Source organism: Pelecanus crispus, chromosome 2 (assembly GCF_030463565.1).
Source record: "Pelecanus crispus isolate bPelCri1 chromosome 2, bPelCri1.pri, whole genome shotgun sequence".
NCBI classification, from domain to species: Eukaryota; Metazoa; Chordata; class Aves; order Pelecaniformes; family Pelecanidae; genus Pelecanus; species Pelecanus crispus.
The window spans coordinates 24,229,023-24,251,110 of NC_134644.1; the positions used below are offsets into that span (position 1 = coordinate 24,229,023).

At 40.8% G+C, this 22,088-nt stretch overlaps 1 protein-coding gene across 1 annotated transcript in view; it reads left to right on the forward strand.

The window, feature by feature from the left end:
* The window catches only part of ITGA8 (integrin subunit alpha 8), a 117,562-nt gene that overhangs the window by 24,009 nt on the left and 71,465 nt on the right, over positions 1–22,088 (forward strand). Inside the window, exons 13-14 of the mRNA XM_075705173.1 lie at positions 5,209–5,414; positions 7,579–7,770. Of these exons, the coding sequence (XP_075561288.1) occupies positions 5,209–5,414; positions 7,579–7,770 (398 nt within the window). The remainder of the gene's footprint in view (positions 1–5,208; positions 5,415–7,578; positions 7,771–22,088) is intronic.

Genomic DNA, 22,088 nt, shown 5'->3' on the forward strand with positions numbered 1-22,088 from the left:
CCAAAGTCCTAGGAAACAGATCCAGGTAGAACAGTGAATAAACAGTGCTAGCTGCTGCTGGAAAGAGATAGGTGAAAGTCAAAAGTTCATTCTCCCATTCTCAAAAGCAGGTAAGTCTTCTCCCATGTGGACCATCCCTAGCTTCACTTCTCAATTTTAAAAGCTTTCCAATATCATCAGCTCCTCATTCCAGCACCTGCTTGTTGGCCATCCATTTTCATCCTCCAGAGGACCAAAAAGTGTCTGTGGCCCATACTTGTTATGACAGGCGTTGTGCTTGTCTGAGGGAGAATGCCGCTCAGCTCCCAGGGTCACGCCTAAGACACTTGGGGATTTCAGGCACTGTTGAACAAAACACTTGCTAACTTTGAACTCATGTAAAGTCTGGTTAAATGTTTTAGAAGATCAGGACTTTCGTAAGTGAATATTGATACTAGCTTTCTAGCAAGGAGATAAAGATCCCTGAAGCTCAGAGACTTGGAAGTCTGCACAAAGATGAGCTAGGATTATATTTAGAGCTGTGGCATACTCTTGCCTGTTGCAAAATGTCTCAGATGTGTCTACTTCATATTCTTTTCTTGTGATTATTTCTTACTAGGTGCTTAAACATAGTGCATTAAATAATTTTTCTGGGTTATCATTGCTTCCCATCAGTGACTAGTGACCTTTTAAAGAGTGAGGGATACAAGAGAAGAGAAAAGTAACAGGGCGATAAAATGTTATTGCAGTTCCAAAACAAACAAACAAACAAACAAAAGCTTCAACAGTTTCTGTAGTGGCTTCACAGTACTCAAATCTTTCCAAGTTTCTGAGGTCAAATTTTGTCATAGTACCATAGCTTTTGAAAATTCCTATTTTTATGATATACAGAGTCAGGATTAATTCAGTCCTACTGTAATGCATTACTAATGTGAAAGGGTGGAGAAACATTGATCTAAGTTACAATAGACACTCATTAGACTTTCAGGGAACTTGCTATTTAACTTCTCAATGAACCAAACTATTTCCTGTGCAGGTTACTTCCTGTGAACCATAGGGTTACTTGGCAGGTCTCATATTTTCTGTGTACCTCTAAGACCACAGTTTATGTCAATAACATAATCAAACTGCTGTTGAGGCCTGTGTGGTCTCCCAGTCTATATCTTAAAAGAAGTCTAATGACTCTCTGAGATCCAAACATCCCACAGAAAACAAAACACAAAAAGCTCTACTTGATAAACATGTCTGATTAGATACGTAGTCTGTCTTTGCTGGTTTGCACATATAGTCGATAGAAACATTTATCTGAAAGGGAGAGTAAAACAGAGAGACAAAAAAAAAAAAAAAAGCAAACAGGAAATGACCACTTCAAATCCACTTGGTTTTTTTGTGCAGCTAAGGACAAAGGAGGTAATGATGGCCTTATCAGTAAGAGAAAGCTGATTAAGTTATATGCTGAAAAGATTAATAGGAATGATGCTTTGCTGTAATAAGACTGAAGACATGGCTCAAAGATTAGGCTCATCTAGGAAAAAAGCTCTGTAGACCTTCTGCTCCAGCAGTTCTGCATGTGTTCCAGGGTGACTCTTGCAGTTTTATCTATACCACGTCAGGACTGTAGGCAGAACAGGGGAGTTGAGGATTTTGTTTGAACTACCATTTAATTGTCCTCTGCTAATAATGAGAAATCCACAATGAAACTTAACAAATCAAGCTTCGCCATCAACTTACAGACTACATTCCTAGCAAAGAGTAAAAAAGAGAACACTTTCAATTTAGACTGAAACAGTCCAATAAAAATAGTGGAATATACTCTTTACTGGTCTTTTATTCGGCCTATATCAAAGCTTCCCATAGTTACACTTTGACCTCTTGACATTTCCCATACTCCTGCTTTTTATTACTCAGCAGGATACAAAGAAACTGCATACAGTCTCAGCAGGTGGTCAGCTTGTGCTTTTTAAAGATTTTTTTTATTTATCAGAAGGGAAGCCATACTGACTGGTTACCTTTCTGTGCTGGAACAGAAATAAATAAATAATTTACGTTAACTGCAACATCTTAGTGCAGTAATGAAATAAATCTAATGAACCAGTTCAAAATACCACTGCAAACCGAACTGCACTTATGGTTTAATCAAAGGGCTTTTGCTTTTGTTTTGCTCTTACAGCCTTCTGAAAGGGATCACATCAATCTGAATTTGGCTCAGAACTCCAATTTTGTAAATATAAACTCCTACAATTTAAAAGCCAATTGAAATATCCTCCTTCACCAACAAAAATGCGTAATTCTAATCACATAGGTACTTATAACCCAAGAATTGACTCCCCCTTGACTGCTTGATGTCTAAATACTTAAACTGTAGGAGCTGGAAGGTAAAACTGGCTATAAAGCATGGTAAGCAGCAATTGCTTGCTTATTACCCACTTGGAGAGGAACTGGGAATAAGTAAATGAGGATTAGAGACAGCATGGTAGCGGAAGAATCCTTCCTCTCTGGCTATAGTCCACTGCTGTGACAGTGAAAAAACCCCCAAAGCCCTGGAATTGCCTGAGGGAGAATTCCGTCTTGCAGAGGACTTGCTGAAGCAGCTTGCCTTAACCTACAGAGCTCAGCATTGACAGAGAAGGGGAAAAGCAAGAAGGTGAGGAGAGGAAGGCTTTGGTGCGTGTGTGGGACGTGCCAAGACTTGGAGGGAAAGCAAACTAAGTGCTGCAGGTGTTCCAGGTAGCTCTCCTGCCCGTAACCCGTTTAGAGATAGGTCAGCGTAATTTAGATTAGATGACTGCCTTCCTCCCACCTTTCCCTCAGCACATCAGAAGATGAGCCATCTTAGCTACTGGGTTCTGGTCCCTGCTCCCTCGACTATTCATACATTTTATACAATCATCGTCATTTATTTTAACAAAGTAGAAATTTTCCTAGAAAAATAGCCTAGTGCTGTGCACTTCCAGCTGAGATGCCATCATCCCTGCACAACAGACTCCAGCTCCTGTCTGCTTGCTTTCTGTCTCACCTGGTGAATCTTGTATTCTGGGTTAGCCTTCTGCTTAGAGAATTTTAGGCCACTGTGGATGATAGTCTGCCTCTCTCTCTTCACCATTTTAGGCACTCTGGATATTGCTCTATGGACCAGAGTTTTAAAGTTATCTAGGTATCTACTTATTTTACATTGATGTGCTGGGAACTTCCTGGCTCCGAATCTTTTGGTTACTTACCACCTCTAAAAAAATCTTCCCTTAGTCTTACAATCCTTCATTTGTAAAATACTCATTGGAGCCAAGCTCATCTTTTACTTCATGGTTTATATTGCACATAACACCATGGGGTCCCAATCTTACTGGGAATAACTGGACTGTGATGTAATAAAAATAATTGATGATAGTGCTACTGTGTAATGCTTTTAGTACACGGCATACGTAAAATAACTTGTTAAAAAAAAAAGAGCATTCATGATCTGTTTTTGTTACTGCTATTGTTTCATGGCAACCATTTCAGCTGACATTCTGTGCCAAACACGAACATCTTCCATTAGTAGAGGAGGACTTTTGATGTTTATTGTGAAAGGAAAATCCCACCTTTGATGTCAAGTCAGCATCTGCTTCCTTCCTTTTTTAGTTATTCATGCCATGGGGTAAAATCTGATGTATAAAGAATAGAACAACTGTACCAAAGTGACCTGACATTTTGAATTACGGTTTCCTTTATAGAAACATACTATAAAACTTAATAGAAAAAATAACATTTCTAGAAGTACTTTGTCACAATTTATAGAATGTGTAAGTTCTACAATGTGATTAAAAGGCTTCTAGATAAGATATTCTGTACAAAATTCTATGGTATATATCTTAGAACCGTAGTATATATCCGTGGTAAAGTACTAGCTGAGCTACTCCTAAATCATACAGGTTTTTTTCTGTCAGGATTGGGAAAAACAATGTAGCGCAATTTTACTAATTGATTTACTAATGGTTAAGCCTTTTTGAAAACATCACTATTGGGAATATGATGAATTGAGAATAGAAAGTTTTCTACAAATTTTACAAAGTTTGAACAAAGTTTCATGTTCAAGCAAGAGCATATGTTTTCCACATTAAAAATTCTGGGATCAGGTAGTACTAGTTATTTGCAGTAACAGAGTTCCTTAATATGCATGATCAATGTCCACTGAATTTAATGGGAGTTATCCTATTAATTTATAGGGGCTTGAGCAACCTTCAGAAATTAATCTGATACTGCCATTTCATATCTCAGAATAATCTATTGAGAATATTTCTGCTTGTTACGCGTCTATCAGTCTTGCTTGATTTTATTGTCCAGTAAAGGGTCTTTTTTCCCGCTAACTAAATGTTGGTAACATGTTTTGAACCACTCCCATTTAGAACAACAACATGCAAAATATCCTTTGATTAGTCTGTCTTCTTTTACTGATTCTTCTTGGAGTAGCAAAATGAACAGAAGGACTTTTCCCTCTAAGCCTCATATTTTTGTGATTTTATGATGTCCTTTCTCTTTAATACTTATTACAGCAAATTATGTGAGCACTGCAACTACTCATGTACCTGATATTCAACAGAAGTGTTTTCAGAAATAAAGCTTTGGCTTTGTCTCCCAGCTTCCATTTGAATTAGTGATGAGGCATTCTCTATTAATTGATGGTTTACCCATGTTTCAGGTATATTACTTCAAAAATCTGCTGGAAAGTGGCAATTGTTCTTCTGTTGTTTACTTACTGATGTATAATTTTTAAAAGCTAGATTTTGTACTAAAATTTGTCTCTCACTAGCACTGTTAGCAGGATAGGTCTACAGAATTTGTTCTAGTAACACAGATCCCCTGAGATAAATTCCCGACTTCTGGATCATTAACTGTGAAGTATAGCTTTTCAGTGTCTATTGTGGGCATAAATTGAAGTGCAAGAAATTCCATTTAAACCTAGGAAGAAACATTTTTGCTGTGAGGGTGATCAAACACTGTAAGCAGTTGCCCAGAAAGCTGTGGAATCTCCCTCCATGGAGATATTCAAAACTGGAGTGGGCATGGCCCTGGGCAGCCTTCCCTAGTTGACCATGCTTTGGCGAAGTGTTTAAACTAGAACTCCAGAAGTGCCTTCTTACCTCAGTTAGTCTATGACTTTATGATAATTATCAGCTTCCTGTTTAACAAATGCATGAACTGTTGATTATACTCAGTCTCTCAGTGACACTGTTTTTTGTTTGACTGTTCCAGTTTAGATGATATCTTAGTTGGTGCCCCTCTCTTTATGGAACGAGAATTTGAGAGCAAGCCTAAAGAAGTTGGGCAAGTTTATCTATACCTGCAAGAAAGTGCTTTCCTCTTCCGAGATGCACAAATTCTGACAGGCACTGAAGTGTTCGGTAGATTTGGCAGTGCAATCACACACCTTGGAGATCTCAATCAAGATGGCTATAATGGTAATTTATTTGTAATATAGTAATACATATCTCTGTATAACATTGAAATTAAAAGTGGTTAAGTGAATATGAAGCGTCTGTGCGGTGCCTGAAAAAGGCTTTTTAACACGTAACTGCCTTTGAAAGTCACGAGAATTTACACTAATCCTAATGAAACTGTTATTGAGGGCCAAACCATGAAAAGCTTATCTATAGGAGGATAGTCATATTGACTACAGTGCTATTTTTTATTAAATATTAACATGTTCATTTGAATAAAAATATTATCTGTTGTTCTATAATTACATTTAAATACTTAGTTAAGATGTTGCATTCGTTTAAAAGCAGAGTGGTCCTTCTCTCCTCAAATGCTTGGACGAGTTTGAGGATTGAATGAGGCTCAGTAAATGGAGCATTCTGTCCACAATGAAAGAATTGGACCAGTACAGACGTACTCTTTTGGAATCAGACTTCCATTGGTACTTAGGCACTGAAAGAAACAGGTGCATAATGGGACCTTTTTCAAATGCCTGTAGCACATGCACACAACAAAACGTTCATGTAAGTTAACTGGGAGCCTAAATTCAAGAAAACAGTCCAAGTAAACTAACTTGCTTAATTATCTGAGATAGCCTGGATGCCTTGAGCACTTAGAGTTAGCCTCCTAGACATGGTTGGTAACACCCTGGTGTTCCCTGCATTTCCTTATTTCCAGGATGTTAGGGATCTGCAAAGCAGACATCTCTGCATCTAAAAGTCCAAGGAGTTTTTCCTGAAGAGGTATTTTGCACCATAGCCTTAAAGATAGTTGGCCAACTAAGGAAAAATTAATGGACTTAGCTCCTACTTGAGGGCTGGTTTTCATGGTGCTCTAGCCACTAGACTCTAGGGCAGTGTCACCAATGTGTGGCCTCTGTGCAAGGGACAAGTCATGTCAGGAGCTATAGAATTGTATTTGGGTTCAGGGTGCGCAAAATCCAAATACCATCCTGTGGGTAGAAGCCACTAGATTGTGACTGCTGACAATAACCTCACTGGGTTGTCCTGGAATCCCACCATGGAGTGCAGCTCAGCTGGACCCCACAGTGGAGACTTCCTGTTTCCTACCTGTGAGCAATAGCACATGCCTTCAGCTTCTCTGGGTAGGGAAGGTTTGTATCCCTGCTCTCCAGCATTCTGGTAAGGCAGGAAGGAGACGTTCCTGCTTTTCTCTCTCACTGTATAGAGAAGACTAAGAAGGTTCTAGAGCCAAAGTCTTCTGCTTCATAACTGAAGATGCCAGTCCTGGAGCTTTGGCACACTCCTGCCCCTAGAGTGAAGGTACAAATTCCAGGTGCTGACGTCAAGCTTAGTAACTTGTCCAGCACCAGCTCGTAGATCAGAACCTAAAAATGAGAGCTGTAGATATGTATCCTCCTCTAGTGTTTCCTATTGGCTAGCTCAGCTACTGCAGCTGTTGAATCTCAATCTAGACACATGATTCTCTCCACATCCCATGAACAGGAACTAAGAAGAGCATTGTGAGTTCCACTTCTTGGATATGGCACGTCATTTTTTAAGGACTGCAGTGCTTAATTGCATAGTGCCCAACGCCTTCTGTTAAATTCCTGACTTGGTACTATTCCCATTTCTCAATAAGATGTTGGCTTGGTGTAGACGAAAACGTTATAGTCCATTTTTCTCTTATGCATACTAAAGCACTGGGTGTTTGAGGGGGGTGGGTTTTTTTGCCTATGTTGAATATTTTATCTGGAAAAAGAAAATTTATTTTATCTAACAGCTGTTCCTTATTAATTAGGTAATTGAGGAAATCAAGGAAAATTTGTGTATGTTTAAAAATATGAAAGTAGAACCAGGCATTCATTAGATCTTGGTTTATTAGAGCTTATTAAATGCCCTGGAAATATCGTGGAGGAATCCAGTGTGGACTGGCTGTTTAGTATAATGCAATAACCCCTTCACAGGATGATTTTATAAGCTTTTGTCATGAAAGTTTGACACAGAAAAGACACTACAAACATTTCTGTATATTTGGCTTAAAACTAGAATCTCTACAGAAGTACAGAATGTTGAAGTTCTTGCATGTATGTACCGGAAGCCATTTATGTCTGTTTTCCTGCAGGGACTTAAATTTTTGCTTTATTTTAATTGTGCCCATTTTTTTTATTCTTTTATTGCACTGCAGACATTGCTATTGGTGCACCATTTGCAGGAGAAGACAGAAGAGGGAAAGTTCTCATTTACAATGGATATAATAACGGGTTAAATACTAACCCTTCCCAGGTTCTCAATGGAGCATGGGCCTCACAGTCCATGCCTTCGGGATTTGGCTTCACTCTAAGAGGAGACTCAGATGTAGACAAGAATGATTACCCAGGTAAGATTTTTCCATTAGAAAGGGAATTTCATACTTCCATTCTCTGGAAAATGCATCATGCCTAAACTGCTCCTTTTGGAAGGCAGAGGTCAGAATAAAGAATAGACATTTTTGGATAGTCCTAACGTGCTTTCCTGAGAGTTAAAATCAGACAAAACAAATACTCCCTTTCCTGTCAAAAGACATGATCAGAAAGGCAAAAAAGAGCTTAAATAGTTACATTAACATAAAACATGTGAAGTTTACAATAAAAAGCTTAACCCTTTCTCCCCACTTACAAAAATTGGATGCTCTCAGCTTATTGAACTTGTAAGGTCTCCTTCATCCTGGCAGTCTTTCTTAATTAAAAACATGTTGTGTTGCAGAAGAAGGGATTGACTTTGTTGTGTTGCTAAGTTGTTTTTTGCTGTCCAAAGAGACACTGAGCTATATATAGGTTCTTAATGGCTTTGATTATGTTACAAAAAAGCAGAGAGAATGCAAAGGCATTGCTTAAAGGCAGATGTTTCATTTGGGCCTTTCCATCCCTTTTGTATTTTCATTCTGCTATATGGACTCTTCCTTTTTAGGTTAGCTTTGATTTTTCCTTACTAGTTTACCTGACACGCATTCAAATTTATCAAGTTTGTAACTTAGTTGAGTTTCGCTGGAGAAGTATTTATTTTTTTAAGAGGCATGTTCATAGCATTGTAAGTAGTCTGAATGTTGGCGCTATTTTAAATGTGCTTGTATTTATTCTCTCTCTCCTCTAGAAGCAAATCTGTTCTGTTTCTTTTCATCACAATTCAGAAGCCTTAGCAGGGGTGTGCAGTAAAATATATTTTGTTATTGTGAAAGGTTCATCCACAGTAAAATGCTAATAGTCTTTACTTCCCTAATTTACTATGAAATCACTTTAGTTAGCCTGGGTTATTTCAAGGCTAGTGTTCTTAAAAGTTGTATTGTTTCAAAAGTGAAAACTGTGATTTTCAAAGGGACAAAAATGGGATCTCTTTTACCTTTTTGTGATGGATTGTAAAAACCTTGAAAGAGGTGTCTTTTTTCAAAAGCGGAAGAGTGTATCTGGGAAGGGGTGTTTACAGTAGAAATTACGGTTTTACAAACAGAAAAGCTGACTGCAGAGTAATAAAGTGAGGCTATCACAAGACTGAAGTGAGAGGATGTTTAGCATTTGGGAAAAGAAGGGGCTTTTAAACACTGTTCTGACTTTTTGTTTGCATATTGTTGATGTTGCTATTAATAGTCTTTCATTGTCCATGACTAATGAGGTTCTTTTGGACAAGGAGCTCTTTATTAAAGTTTCAGTATTTAAACATTTCCTAAAGCACCCACAAGGCCCCCCAGCAAAACCAAAGAAAACAGGATATTGCATTCCTGACATTTCTAAGATTGAAAAGATAGAGGGAAGGGAGAGTTTTTTTCAGGTCTTCTTTGAGTCACATGGGGAAGAAAGAAGAGTAGAAGTCTTAACTATTGTATTAGCATACTTTCTGTGGAGCATCTTTTAAGCTAATTTGTGAGAAGTTTGGGTGATGGGTCTTGATCTTTCTAAATGTGTACTGAGGAACGGCTATAGTCAATTCAGTTGTGAGATTTCTTGGAGTTATTCTGCTTGATGTTGGCTCCACTATGGATCCTACTTGCAGAATTTCACATTGTGATATCAGCTCACTATGTGTTAGATGGTTTGGTTTTATTACATGAATTACTTATTTTAGCAGCACGCACGCACCCCCACCCCCGCATTTGCTGTAACTAGCTTTTCCCTCCATCCCTCAGTTGAATATCTGGATGAGCAGTCCAGAGTACTGGCGAGAATCTGCCGGAAAATGACTGAAGAAAAAAACCTAACTGTCAGTCAACCACCTCTTCCTTAATTCACAAAGACTTGAAGCACCAAAACAGAGCTGTAAAAATAGCACAACCATGGCACAGTATTAGCACAAAAATAGGATGCCTTCCTATGGGAAAAGGAAAAAAAGGAAAGGAAATAATACAGGGAAATACAAGTCCAGGACAAACACACTAGGTAATGAAGTAAGTAATCCTTGTGTCAAAGAGCTTTTCTTCTTCACCTCCTGACGGAAATGCTGAAGGGCAGCCCTTGTACAAGGAGGAAACAAGGGACTGAACTTGGACAGAGTTGGGAGGAAGTTTTATTTTAGATGACAGCTGAGAGGCAGAGTATTTGCTGACTATAGAAGGTCTAGGAAACTAGCCTTTAATGCAGTGCTTCCCAACTGCTGGTCGTGACTGTGATTCAAAGAAGGTTGTGAAAGATTAGAAAAAAAATCTCAAAATTTTTCAGTTCAGCTTTTTAATGTGTATATTATAAAATCAACCATCTTATAAAATGAAAAAAGTAATAAAACCAAATTATGCTGACTCATCACTCTCGGAAGGTCAGTTCCCATAGACTGGGAAATGAGAGCCAGCTGTAATGTCTGGCTGCAGGTTTAACCGTGTATTGCCACAGTCTAAGGTGAGATTCTCCGAGCAATTAGCTCTTCCATGGCTAGAGTTCAAGTGCTGTGTGAAGACAAATGAGCTCAAAAAGGGATCATGCTTGCAAGAAGTTCAGGACTGACACCAGTTTGTGAGGACTCATGTAACTATAGCTGTGCCTGTACAATTTACTCAATCCCTTGTGCCTAACATTGTTCATGAGGCAGACATATCCCTGCTAGGAAATGAGAGGCTGAGAGATAGGAGTTACTCTGCTATTTCATTTTTAATGCACTGTGTAGCATTTTCAGAGCTTTTAGAGTTTCAGACCTCCTTCTTTAAACCAGACCATGTATTAATGTTCTTGGAGCAGGTCACAGACCTGGAGGCCAGAAGAAACCACCTGCTTGTGTGGCTTCTTATCACAGACCACTGAGCTTCATCCTGAGCTTGCTGTACAGAGCCCAGGAACTAGTGCTCTTAGAGACTGGGTTACAAGTTGGGGAGTACAGTTCCTAAAAGGTGAGGGTGAATCACAGTCAAATTTTTCTCCTGTTGGACAAAGGTTAAATCCTCTCTTGGTTGGGAGTTCAATTCAGGCTGAGATCTATTAGCCTTCTGGGAAAGAGCAGCCATTTGGAACAGGAAGTGATGTCTTTCTCCATCCAAATGGCAGTGTAAGCTCAGGAACAGAGAAGGAAATAGGGAGCAGACAAAGGCTGCCTAATACTCACTGCTGTTCAAATCCCCCAGCTTTCCTGTGGGTGGAGGAGTGGTTTCTCCTTCCTCTTCTTCCTGCAACTCCTGGCCAGCAAAGGGAGAGAGACCGCCTCCTGCTTCTTGGTCTTATCTAGGAAAGGTAGAGGAAGACCCTCATGTCCCCCAGGACCCCCGTTGCATAATAAATATGGAAGAAAAGTGATCACGGACGGGTTTAATGGTGGAGTAGCAGAGCAGGCAGGGACAAACATAATACAGCCATACTGATACAGATGAAAGATTTGTCTAGCACTGTAGCATGTCTCCAGCTGAGGCCAACCACAGATATCCAGGAAATTGTACAGGTGTTGTGGTATTTCCCAGAATATTCACCCAGCTCTAACCAACTGGAGGAGCAAGGTATCCCTGAGTCAGAGATGGTATCTTCAAATTTAGTAGCCCTTGACAGACTTTTCTTCCATGAATTTGACCAATCAGGTTTAGAACTTGTGTGAATTTTTGGCACCCACAGCAACCTGTGTCAAGGGGCCCCACAGCCTAACTGCATGTTTTGTGAAGAAGTAATTCTTTTCACTGCATCCCATTCAAGTCTTGAACATTCCACTGGACAGTTTCTCTGGATGTGCCCTAGTTCTTACACTGAAGAGACAGTAAACAATTTTTTAGTCCACTCTTAATTTACAGACCTCTGCCATATTCCCTCCCTCAGCCATATGTTTTAGCAGTCCTACGGAAGGAACCCTAATTTACTTAATTGTTCCTTGTGCGGAGGCAAATGCCACACCAGTCATGCTGTACCAGATGATGGTTCAGCCTTGTCATCACTGCTGCCTCTTCTTCATACATTTTTATGTAAAGAGCAGTGTGTAAAGTGTGACTCATGTCTGACTAAAGCATTGCTTCTAATAAAGATTTTACCATTGACCTGGGTTTCGAACTTAACCGACATAAAAAAAAGCTGTATCTTCCCTACTGAGAAGAAAATAAGAATTAGTACTTGACAAAACAATAATCCCAAGTCTTTTGCATTGGTATCAGTGATTAGGTTTGTGCAAGAAAATAAAGTGAGTCAGGAGCTGTGGTCTGGCCTTTAGGCTTCATGGCACAGCACAGCTCATCATCATCAGATAAAACCCTCCTGTCCACTGAAACAGGGTGGCCATATCCAAACTGCCTTTTGGGAAAGGTCCTTGGCCCAGGCTGTTCCCCAGACCATTCCTGGCCACTATCTGGGAGAGTACTAACTTGCACACTAAAATTAGACCAGAGTCTCTGCTAACAATATAAAAATCTGGACAGTACCAACACAGTGCTCAAGCTCATGCTCTGGCCTTATTTTGATTTCACTTGTGTAGCCACTCACTGCAGAAGGCACAGGATCCAGACAGCTGAATGGCCACCTAGTCAACATCGTACTTAAAAATGAAACTTTCTCTAGTAGGGTCAGCATGCAGACAGGGCTGCTTTTCCTTCTTGCTAGCAGTCCTGTCAGTGCAATGACCGTCTGTCTTCAGCTGCCCTGGCATAGATGTTATCACTGTAACAGTAACAGACCTCTACTCTCAGCATTGTGAAAATACAGGGATTTTTCTAACCTTTCAACAGGGAAGATTTAGTTTTTGTTATTAAGCACAACCCTTGGTTTACATCTCCACAGCTTTCCAGGGAAGGACTTCTGTAAATTGTGTCATACATGCAGACACTCCAGAAGTTATGTGCCCAGAACTGTTCTTTTATCAACACAGACAGGGGTGATAACATGGTAGTCTCTGGTTTGCAGGCTCAGAGTGGGAAACTTTCAACCCTGGGAAACAGCAGAGGCAGAAAAGTGTGCTGATCATCCTAACAGCTGTGTTGCTCTAAAAACATGCAGCTGCCCTCTCTCTGTGTTGGTGTTCATCACCTTCAGGCCCAAACAGTGCTGTTCCTCATGTAGCAGAATTGCAGTGCCAGACAGTGGTGATGGTGGTAATGAATGGATGGATGCTCCTTTCTCTGTAGTCATGTAAGAGTTAGGCAGAACCTGACCAAACTTTATAGTCAGATAAGGCTAGTGAGAGGGAAGCAGTAGGGGGAAGGCAGATTAAGTGTGTCAGCCAGACAGATTGAATGTCCCAAGCAAGCTCTGTGCTTTTTGATGTGACTATTCAGGGGAACACGCAACATGCAGCTTTCCCAGTCTTCCAAGCATGACACTGACAAACTTTGTACTATACTTACCTGAGATACTCAGTACCTCTCCAGTATACAATACGTACCCAGTATTTGAAGGAAAAGACCAATTAATCCTCTTAAGCTACATCTACACTCTAAATATGCTGTTCTTTTGTTCTGAACTGTCACTGAACAGTCCTTGTCCATACTATCAAACGCACTTTCTTGCCAAAACCGGGTTGCTGCACGCTCTTTTTTGGAGACTAATAATTGGCATGGGCCAACTGCTTTAGGGCCATTCTAATGATACCACCATAGGAAGTGCAGGTACAGCACACAGCCACATTCTCTGGCACTAATTTATTGTCACTGACATAATTGTAACATCTTTCAGCAGACGATCCATTTCACAGTTTTCTCACAACTCATGTTCTAAAGTCATATTCAAAGGAGAGGATCCGTTCTTACTTAATGCCATTACTCTGGATTGACAGTCTTGTAAAAGAAAAAGGGGGATTAAAGAAATAAAGGGGGGTAGCAGTGAATGGAGTGAAAAATTGTAAAAGATGGGCTTTTTTCATCAGTTTAATTGCAAATACAGTGGCAGTTGGAAGGAATTATGTGCAAGATTCTGTGCTGCACTTTTCAGTCCTGAGGTTAGGACATGGCAAAGCAGCATCATGCTGTATCTGAGGCCATACTGGCGAGGCCCATAACACAGTTTATATAGCCATGGGATTCTCTATAATAGCAGCTCTTCAAGGTTTGCCCAAGATATTCTGAAATCTCTGCCTCAGCACAATCTTCCTGGCTGTCTTCTACGCTGGAATAGCTGAGCAACATAATGATAACTTTCAACACAGCTTCCACTCTACTCCCCAGTAAAGCTGGGGCTTTTAGGGCCCCTTTGCTCCATCCTGAGCTTTATTTGTGTCATCAAGGCCTGGAGCAGGAAATGAAGCCTCAGCTTAGGCATGTATTTTGAATTGTAGCTGATTTTATTTATAATTTTATTTGTCTTTTTCTGTTAGCATAGTTCAATTTTCATAGGAACAAAAGAAATCCATAAATCTGTTTAATGGGAAAGAAATTTGTTTCTTTTGGCTTCTGGGCATCTGTTCAAAGCTGGTCCCCACTGAGTGCTTGGAGTCTGATTATCTAGGTGATGGTGCCGCACTTCCAGCTGGTTCATCTGTCTGCACAGGGCTCAGGCATTTGGAGGCTGTAAGGTTTCCACCCTCACATTTCAGCATATGTGCAGTCACTTGATGGCTGATTATAGCTGAGCAAATAGTTTATAATGAATAACTTGCTCAACTCATTAAGCTTGCTTTCTTCTTGTGGCGTATCCTCCAGTAGGCTGTGGTTTCTTCAGATGTTTTTGTGAACCAGGATGATTTAACCAGTTTCTTTTAAGTATGGGTGGATTCAGAGCAGTGCTCTAGATTAATTCATTATTCAAAGACTGTTGATTAGTTAGTTAGTTAATTGCTCAAATAAATTGCGCACTATTGTTTCTGCTCCCTGGCTGTTTAGACGCTTGTATAAGTCTTCCTTATTAACTTAGAGAGTCACCCTGGAGCCAGCACCACTGAAGTTTCATCTTCAGGGTATCCTACTTTTATACAAAAACAGCTGTTGCCCTGTTCTTTTGATTGTTCTCTTTAGTCAAGCCTTTGTTAGCACAGGGAAATGTATAAAGGCATCTTCATGCCTTGTTATTTTGGACTCAGTTATTATCTTGTGAATAGCATATAGTTAGTATAAACAAATGACTCTAGAAGCATTTTAAGAAGGAAACAAGTGTGACAATCAGACAATTTCCTCAGAACTTCAGTAATCCAATCTAATCTTATTAAAATAGGAGTATTTAACAGCTCCATCTGCTAAGTACATTAACTCAAACAACAGGAAGAAAACCCTCAAGTTTCTTTCTGAGAGGCAAGGGTCTTCAGCATTCATAATTTTTTTTGAGAACAACAGGCATTGTGCCAACAATATGACAAATCATAATCTAGTCATTATGAAATTATGAAGTTGGTCCAGGAGATTTGTGGAAGACAAACAAATTAAATCAATAAGAGGCTGCATCTGCTCTATTAAGGGAGGACTGCTGAGCGTGGGAGCCAGAATAAGGGCGTGGGTTCTGCCAGCAAATGCAGAAAAGCTCTAGTATTTGTACCAGCTAATTATGTTTTCACATGAGTAATCAATCAAACAGGTACTGACAAGCAAAGAATCTCCTACAAATATGTTAATTTTGTGGCAAATTATTATCTATGTTATTTACAGGTATGCTTTTCTAAAATTCTTTGAGATATTTAATGAAATCACAATATTGTACCCAATGGAATATAAGAATAAAGCAATTAATCCGAGTAATTAGGGATTTACTGAAGTGATAGAACATTAATTGCCCTCTTTTGGATTTGTTGTAGTATAATGAAGTGAATAATAACATTGTATTATGAAAGGGACTCATTCAGACAGAAGGGGAGCATTGAAATGAGTTGGCCTTAGGTGTTATCCTTAACAGACCTGCTACCAGAATGGTTGAAAAACAGAGAAGGAGCAAGGCAGTTGAGAATGGTAGGATTGGAAGAAAGTAACTCTGTTTTGGGAAGTGGTTGTTTGTAGTATTTCACTAAAATTCTTGAGTAAAGTTGTCTGAACTGAACAATCCTGTGTCCTTCATTACAGTCAAGCCTGAAGTGATGGCCATTTAAAGGAAATTTTATTCTGGACCTTTCCTACTGAGATTTGGGAGTGTAGTGCTCTCTGAAATCTGAGAAAACAAATAGAAATCTGATCATGGGCCTTTTTGGCACCTGATCCACTGAGGGAAATAAAAAACAAAAAGGCTCACAAAGATTTTTTTAACACTGTTTCCAGTTCTGCAGTTTTCTCACTCTCTTTTATGAAATTTCCATTAGCACCTGTACTTGGATAGGATTCTAATTGTTTTCCAGTTCCTATTTGTGCTATGCAATTAAACTGACAGACTACACAAAGTGATGTTTAAAGCTGTCAACAAATCATTCTGAGTCCATAAAATGAACACTTTCATGCGTGTATCCTGGTAGAGTTGCGGTGAGGAGGTGACTCAGCTATCCATTGTTTCATTTTTGGGTTTCTCACAAGTGAAGCATGTGCTAATTGTGTAGTCCTTCATTGGCGGTCTTTCTTGGCCACTGTCCCTCATGAAGTGAGATGAGATACCATGCCTTGGTAATTTCTCTTGGGACTGCTGGACAGACTCCAACAAAGTGTGGGGTGCTGAGCACGCTGCATGTTCCTCCCTGCTCAGACTCCCTGGGGCTGCATCTCTCACAGGGGTGGAGATGTCCTTTAGAAATACCAGGGGATCAGAGAATTTGCTGAAGTTAATAAATTAATCTATCTTGTTGAGACTGGAGGTAGGACTTCGGTGATCTTCCTACTTCCTCCAGTTGGTTGAAGGCTTAGTCAGTATCATGGCAAGTTTCTGCCATTTATCACATAGTGTTTTGGGTCTGCAACAGCCACATGGCAGAAGGTGCAGGTAAACAGACCAGCTTACAAAATCCAGTGTGCCTTTCAGTGCCATCTGTGAATACTCTTTCCTTACCTTTTTATGATCATTTTGTCTCAGAAAATGCATTTTCTTCACCAGACAACATCTTGCAAGCCTTCCCTTCAGAGCAAAGTAAAACTTGAAATAAGCATTAGGATTGTTTAACTTTGCACAGTGCCCCTTGAATTCAGTTAAGTACATGCCAAAGACACTTGTTCCAGGATTAAGCTCCACCAGTTGCGGTTTTAGTGCATACAACCCTCAGGTGAAATGCAAGTTGAAAATTCCTTCAGAGTCATGCCATGCTTGTTTTCTTAGTTTTTGCAGCGTGATTGTGACCCCACAGCTCATTTATTCCACAACAGCAATGAGGCAGAAGCACACAGCTGCTGCCACCAGCTCCTCCTTACAGATCTCTGCTTCTCTGAAGGGTAGCAGCTGATAAATGATCTTCTCAAAGAGACGACATAGGCAAAGTGGTCATTTACTTAAATCTATGAGGTCCCTCGTCCTCCTGAAAACATGAAATATGAGAAAAGGAGTGAAGGAGATTTTGTGATTCTGATAGTTCTCTCTTTCTCTCTCTATTTATACACATTTTAATCTGGGCTTGAAAAAAACCCCTCGCAAATGCAAAGGAGCAAAGGTTTTCATATGCTTTTCTTCAGGCTCTGTTTGGAAGGGTTACAAGTAGTTAAGCTAGCTTTTTTTTTTCTCTGTAATTCCAAATTGCTTGTTAAACCCTTATTTTTCAGCTAGTAACCTCTGCATCAGTGACATTGCATGTGTAGCATTAACAAGCAATGAATAAAGACAACTTCTCTCTATTTTTAGGAGGGGAAATTTGCCAAATTTCAGATAATTTAGACATCTCATGCATTTTTTCATAGAAATTATTAGTAACTTCTGCAGAACACACAACAAATTCAAAACTAATGCTTGTAAAAGTGCTCTGATTTGATGTGTATTCAAGTCTTATGGATTTGTATCAATATCAAAAATGTTTTTTCCCAATGATGGGTATAGGAGTTGCACCCCACAAGGCAATGAAAGAAAGACTACAACTACTGCTCTGTAACAGAACAAGCAGAAGCAAAGCAAAATCCGTAATGGATCTTCCAGTGAATACTCTGCTTGAATATATAATGACTTGATCCTTACATTAGACTGTAGATGTCACTACTGGGTGACATGTTTTACTGTTTGCATATTCATTCTTAAGTGTGCTTTTCCTGCTGAGTAGTTTCACTCATTCAAGATCTTTTGGTCAAGAATAAGTATGGCTTAGACCAGAGAATAAAGGACATGTCAGGGAAAAAGTAAGAGCTTCGAAATGAGAGCCAGATGAGTACAGTCCTGGCTGCCCTTAGAGTATGCTCAGATAGGGCCTTTGTGATGGTGCCATGATTTGAATGTCCTCATCTTTTTTGCTGTGTTTCCAAACCTGGCTGAGGTGGCAATGCAGAAAGACTGCTCAGGGAAAACCAGTCTTTTGGTGGCTGGGGCCTACCATTGCTCCTCTAGGCCCATTACCCTCTGTCTTCAAATAAGCTGGTCTCTTTCCCAAAGAAGCCAGGATTTATTAAGCAGATGCACAAAATCCCCTTTAATATTAAAGTGGGGATGCCGAGATCATGGGGACCTAAGTCTGCACAGCTGGAGATACTGAAATTAAGAGTTCACTCATACTAGTGAGACTAATTGTATCTGACAGACTCATTCTTTTTACCTTCAGATTCTGTCCTGGTTTTGGCTGGGATAGAGTTAATTTTCTTAATTTAATTAGGACAAGAGGAAATGGCCTCAAGTTGCACCCAGCGAGGTTTAGATTGGATATTAGGAAAAATGTCTTTACTGAAAGAGTCGTCAAGCATTGGAACAGGCTGCCCAGAGAGGTGGTGGAGTAGTCACCATCCGTGGAGGTGTTCAAAAAACATGTAGATGTGGGACTTTGGGACATGGTTTAGTAGGCATGGTGGTGTTGGGTTGGCAGTTGGACTGATAATCTTAGAGGTCCTTTCCAACCTTAATGATTCCTAGTTTTTACTTTCATTAAAAAATAATCCAGCCACCAAGCCAGGAAACATGAAATTATTACTCTACCCTTAACTGGTTTAGTGGTGGACTTGGTCGTGTTGGGTTAATGGTTGGACTGGATGATCTTAAAGGTCTTTTCCAACCTAAACGATTCTATGATTCTGTTCTATGATTCTTCCTAGTAGCTGACACAGTGCTGTGTTTTGGATTTAGTATGAGAATAATGCTGATCACACTGATGTTTTAGTGGTTGCTAGGTAGTGCTGACACTAGTCAAGGACTTTTTCAGCTTCCCATGCTCTGCCAGGTGCACAAGAAGCTGGGAGGGGGCACAGCCAGGACAGCTGACCCAAACTGGCCAATGGGCTATTCCATACCATATGATGTCATGCTCAGTATAGAAACTAGGGGGAGTTGGTTGGGAGGTAGCGATTGCTGCTTGGTAACTGGCTGGGTATCAGTCAGCGGGTGGTGAGCAATTGCATTGTGCATCTTATTTTGGATATTATTATTATTTTCCCTTCCTTTTTTGTCCTATTAAACTGTCTTTATCTCAACCCACGAATTTTACTTTTTTTTCCCGATTCTCTCCCCCATCCCACTGGGGAGGGGGAGAGTGAGCGAACAGCTGTGTGCTGTTTAGCTGCCTGCTGGGTTAAACCACAACAGATTCAAACAGGCTACATTTTATTAAGCTTACTCAAGTTGCGTATTCAAGCTTTCCCTTGTGCACATGAAGGCTTGGAGTGCTTTATTTTTTAATGAAAGATCAGATTATGAAATCATTACAAGACCAGGATCTGGATGAGTCTTGGATATCTACCTGTTTGGTCTCTGCCATAATGTAGCCCTGTACTGAAACCTTTTGAGTTACCGAGTCTAGTATGAAACAGCACATATCCTAACCCTGTTGCAGAATTCATAAAGAGCGTCCAGCTGGGAACAACAGAATGGAAACCCCTTCCTTCTTGTCTTTCTGTTCATAGCATGATATTTCCTTTTCCTTTAAAACAAAAAACAACCACAAAAACCCACAAACACAAAACCCAAAAGAACAACAGAATGTTACATCTTTAGGGGTTACCATGGGTACTGCTATCAGGGAGCTGCCAGGAAAAGTTCTACCATGTGCACTATGTACCCTTTATGATGATGGCTATGTCTCAATTATTTGTTTATTCAAGAGGAAAATATCTTTAGGTTTTGGTACTGTGTGCAAGTTGTCTATAAAAGCTGCTAATGAAAAGGACTCATAAATGTCCCAAAAATGAGACAGAAACAACACTCATTTTCTTTTGCTATTTAAATTGTTCCTGACCCTGAAGCATATTTCTCTTAAGGCCAATGGAAGTAGAAAAATGTAGATGTTGTATGAAAGGATGATCAGACCCATAAACTGTCCATGCCTGCTCCTATTAGGACATTATTCAGTGGAATTCATTGTAGGACAGGCTGTTGCCCATGTGAAGTACTTGTTTAAACTTGTGAAATCCTGACCATCTGAAAGGCAGACAGAGTGCTGGAAAACATGCTGCCAGACCTGTCCCAAACCCACCCAGCTAAATAGCATCAAAGCTTTGTATTTGCATCATGCTTGATAACTTCAGGGCTTCTTAAGCAAACCAGTGCTCAAACTATGGAAGCAGCAAGTAAGGGTTTGTTTACAACCCTGAGTACTGGTATATTGGGTTTGCATGGCAAGGTTTTGGTAGCAGGGAGGCAACAGGGGTGGCTTCTGTGAGAAGCTGCTAGAAGCTTCCCCTGTGTCCAGTAGAGCCAATGCCACCCAGCTCCAAGATGGACCAACCGCTGGCCAAGGCTGAGCCCATCAGTGATGGTGGTAGCGCCTCTGGGATGACATATTTAAGAAGGCGGGACAAAAAACAACCTGGCACAAACTGCAGCTGGAGTGAGGAGTGAGAATATGTGAGAGGAACGACTCTGCAGACACCATGATCAGTGAAGAAGGAGGAGCAGAGACTCCCCTGCAGCCTGTGGTGAAGACCATGGTGAGGCAGGCTGTCCCTCTGCAGCCCATGGAGGTTAATGGTGGAGCAGATATCCACCTGCAGCCCGTGGAGGACCCCACACTGGCGCAGGTGGATGCCCGAAGAAGGCTGTGACCTCATGGGAAGCCCATGCTGGAGCAGGCTTCTGGCAGGACCTGTGGACTCAAAGAGAGAGAGAGGAGCCCACGCTGGAGCAGGTTTGCTGGCAGCACTTGTGACCCTGTGGGGGACCCACGCTGGAGCAGTCTGCTCCTGAAGGGCTGCACCCTGTGGAAGGGACCTATGCTGGAGCAGTTCATGAAGAACTGTAGCCCATGGGAAGGACCCACATTGGAGAAGTTCGTGGAGGACTGTCTCCCGTGGGAGGGACCCCACACTGGAGCAGGGGAAGAGTGTGAGGAGTCCTCCCCTGAGAAGGAAGGAGCGGCAGAGACAGCGTGTGATGAACTGACTGCAACCCCCATTCCCCGTCCCCCTGCGCGGCTCATGGGGAGGAGGTAGAGAAAATCGGGAGTGAAGTTGAGCCAGAAAAGAAGGGAGGGGTGGGAGGAAGATGTTTTAAGATTTAGTTTTTATTTCTCATGACCCTACTCTGATTTGACTGGTGATAAATTAAACTGATTTCCCCAAGTCCAGTCTGTTTTGCCCATGACAGTAACTGGTGAGTAATCTCCCCGTCCTTATCTCAACCCACAAGCTTTTTGGTTTGGGTTTTGGGTTTTTTTTCTCTCCCCTGTCCAGTTGAGAAGGGGAGTGATAGAGCAGCTTTGGTGGGCACCTGGCATCCAGCCAGGGTCAACCCACCACAACTGGTTTAATTAACTCATTTAGATCAATTTAGGTTGCCAGTCTGTACCACTGCAAGGTCTATTGTAAGACTCAGTCTACTGAATTGGACATGTGTAAATCAAATCGTATGATAACAACAGCGGAGTGAAAGGGGTGCCCAGATGGACACGAGAGGGTTTGAAAATGAAACAAAGCTCTTTCCTTTTCTTGAACTGTGTTCCAGCTAGAGGCAGCAGGAAAGTTGATCATTTTTCCTCACTGCTTGGCTCCAGCTTTTCTCCAGCAGGCCTGTGTGGTCCAGGAAGCCAATCTGGATCTTTCCAGAGAGTTCTGTGTGGGGACTTCAGGGAAAAAGAGGAAATAGTTGGGCCTGTAGATTCCCAACCCAGGACGGTGTCCAGCAACGAAGATGTGCCCAAGGCCCAGTGTAGTGCTTGTGGTGTTGATTCCATCTGTTCCAAATGGTGACTGATGGGGAAAAAGCTAGCTGTAGATGGGTAACTATTGTAAGCCTTAGCACATGCTGCTACAACACTGAAAACATTAGAAACTATGAAATCAGCCATCCTCTCACCTGTGCATTGTATTTATGTACACAGAGAAATAATGCT